Source organism: Arachis ipaensis, chromosome B05, assembly GCF_000816755.2.
Source record: "Arachis ipaensis cultivar K30076 chromosome B05, Araip1.1, whole genome shotgun sequence".
Taxonomy (NCBI): Eukaryota; Viridiplantae; Streptophyta; class Magnoliopsida; order Fabales; family Fabaceae; genus Arachis; species Arachis ipaensis.
The window spans coordinates 142,727,282-142,730,240 of record NC_029789.2 but is presented as its reverse complement, the minus strand read 5'-3'; the positions used below and the strand labels follow the sequence as shown (position 1 = coordinate 142,730,240).

Genomic DNA, 2,959 nt, shown 5'->3' with positions numbered 1-2,959 from the left:
AAAAAAATTAAAAAACAATATTAAAATTTTGATGAAGAAAATGAAAGAGAAAAAAAAAATCCATCGTATAACATGTTAGGTTAATGTCATTATAATAAATATATTAACATGTAGTTTTATTAACCAAGTTATAGAACTATATAAAAAGTAATTAATCATCTCAAAAACAATCATGTTATTTTTAACTTTAACCTGTTATATATTGATTAGTGAAAAGAAAATTAAAAAAGTTGAATATTTGGTGATATCAGAAGTATAACACAATAAATGCTCCTGCAACTGCATGGCTTCTTGTCATGCAATGCAAACAAGTTTGAAGAGAACATAGAATGGAACCTTTCATTGAAGTAACTGCATTTCTGACTCTTCTTTCACAACCATCACAGTCCATTTTCACTTTGATCTCAACTGTCTGAAACATATAAAACATACAATAGTTATATATTATAAGGAAAAAAATCATCACAACTCATCATGTTTTAGGGAAAAAAATTAACAAAAAAAGAAGTGAAGGAAATTAAGAAGAAAATGCAAAGTTAAATGGAAATTAAAGATTTTTATTTATTGGGTGTATTATTTGATGAGTTTTGGTAGCATACCTGCATTGCTTTGTGCTTGGACCTAGTGGTGGTTACAGTGCAAAAGTTAGAGAGGTAATCAAGTGCACCCATTTTTCTTTCTTTTCAATTCCTTCCACAAATGAAAAAGCAAAGCAATAATAATAAGGAAGGGGGAGAGTGGTATGTTTATATTTATAGGAGGCAAAAAGGGGTTTCATGAATGCTAAAAAATTAAAGCAGTGTCAATTATAATAAAATTATATTATTGTAAACCCTGAATTATTGATGGGACATATATGTCCCTATGCGCATATTCTAAGGTATGTGTTTCCAGATAATATAATATATAATATATAATGAATTATGAGACTCTTGGCCCTATCTTTATATCATATATTCATTCATTTTTTTTAATATGTAGAAATTAAATCTGTATTTCAAAATTTTTTTAAAAGTGATTTTGTGTTGTCTTTCATTATTTTTGTTCAATGAGAGCGTCTTTAATTTCTTCTCTATAATAATTCAACAGGTATACATATTAAACCTATATAGTCTCTTTTTTATATGGAAAACTCTAGGGCCAACAGTTTTGTTGAATTTTGGCCAACATATGACCAGCAAAGAAAGATGAGTCATTGGATGAAATCTCACACCATTAGATCATTATTGATGGTTATTTGATGACTACCAATCACAAAAGTTACTGGCCCCTAGCATTACTCTTTTTATATATTATAATATGGGTAATGCTAGGTAGACAAAAAAAAAACAAGCAGAACTTTCTTTATTTAGCATTCATTAATTATCGTGACAATTAATGAAAGCTAAATAAGGACAGTTATAACTGTTTTTGGCTAATATTTTTTTTTTTGTTACCAAACATTTTCCTTATAATATTTAGGTGAATCCAATTAAATGGAGCATATATTCAATGAGCATTTAAAAAAGTGTTTAAAATTTAATTAAAAAGTACTAGTAATTGTTTCAAATCTTTAGTGCTTGTATGTATATCAACTCTATCTCATTTCTCATCATTTATGTTACATAATAAGATCATTATGTAATACTCGCCGCTAATAATCAACCGTACCATTCCACTACAAATTACAAAATTAGTTTTTATAGTATGCTAGAATTGAATTCTTTTATTTTCTCTATCGATGTTTTTATTATATTAATTTTTTAAGCTATAACATAAATAAAGATAAGTAGATTAATTGGCAAATGTAATTAAAGTTGAATTATTGAAGTGATAATAATTAACCAAGATTTCACATAATTAATCAAAAAACGGTTCGTTAATTTAACTAAATTATTTCGCATATATTCATATCTCAATTATTGTTTTTATATGAAAATATTTTCATACGAATAATAATTGCTTTAATCTTTTACAGATATTTCCATTTTATTTTCCTTCATTATTATATGTTTGCAAAACCTCTTTTAAAAAGCAACCTAGTATGAATGTAAATTATTCTACATGGCCGAAATTGAGAACTATATTCAATGCTATCTATTATGAAATTTTGAGATATGATTTAAAATTCTATCAAGAAAGAAGAAATTAAACACCAGAGCGGCGTAACGGCAAAAAACCACAAATAGTTGTTGATGGAGTGGATATGGATATGAATATAATTAATGTAATAACTTTAATTTCCACAATAAGGATAAATATTGATATTGATTATTGTTATTGATCCATCACCGTCCCACCTTCAATGAAAATAGTAGAATATATAATTGTGACCCTATTTATTATGTTTTGTTACTTTCCTTTGAGCACTTAAATAATATGCTAGTCCATGATCACACATATCTTGGTTGACTTGTTTGGTGTTTGATTTTTTCTTCTTTGGCATTTGGGCAGGTGGATGATTTTCATGGAATTAATATCTTTGCACAAATTAATATTGCTTGTCTATAATACAAATGGACTTAGAGATGCCTTTCTAATAAAGAAAATTAAAAGCTATTTATTGATGGTTAGTTATACATAATATCATACAAAAATGAACGAAGAATGGGGAAAAAAGATAAATGAATCAATTGCCTAAACCGGAAGAACGTAATTTGAAGTAGTTTCTGGCTCCCCAACCCATTCCAAAAAGATGTGCAAGAAATGTTGATTAACCTGCATTTCTTGTACTTCAGAAACATTAGAGGCAATTAAAAGTTTTTGCCATGCTGGGCCTAGTTGGGCTACTTTCATCTTCCATATTGTTTTCTATCTATATCTACAGCAACTCAGCAAGACCATAAAAAAAGGGAATACCCTGAGCAAGGAGAGAGAGTAGGATTCGGTTTTCTGTTTGGTTACTATTTTGTATATATCTCTTTTGTATATTTTTTATAATTTAAAAGATAATTTTTTTTATTTTTTATTTTACTCTTTA

General features: G+C 27.4%; 1 protein-coding gene across 1 annotated transcript in view; it reads right to left on the bottom strand.

Annotated features, from left to right (window-relative positions):
• The window catches only part of LOC107642169 (heavy metal-associated isoprenylated plant protein 21), a 1,339-nt gene extending 590 nt beyond the window's left edge, over positions 1-749 (bottom strand). The window contains exons 1-2 of the mRNA XM_016345474.2: positions 600-749; positions 337-412 (exon numbers count right to left, since the gene is read on the bottom strand). Coding sequence (XP_016200960.1) covers positions 337-412; positions 600-671 — 148 coding nt within the window. The 5' untranslated portion in view covers positions 672-749. The remainder of the gene's footprint in view (positions 1-336; positions 413-599) is intronic.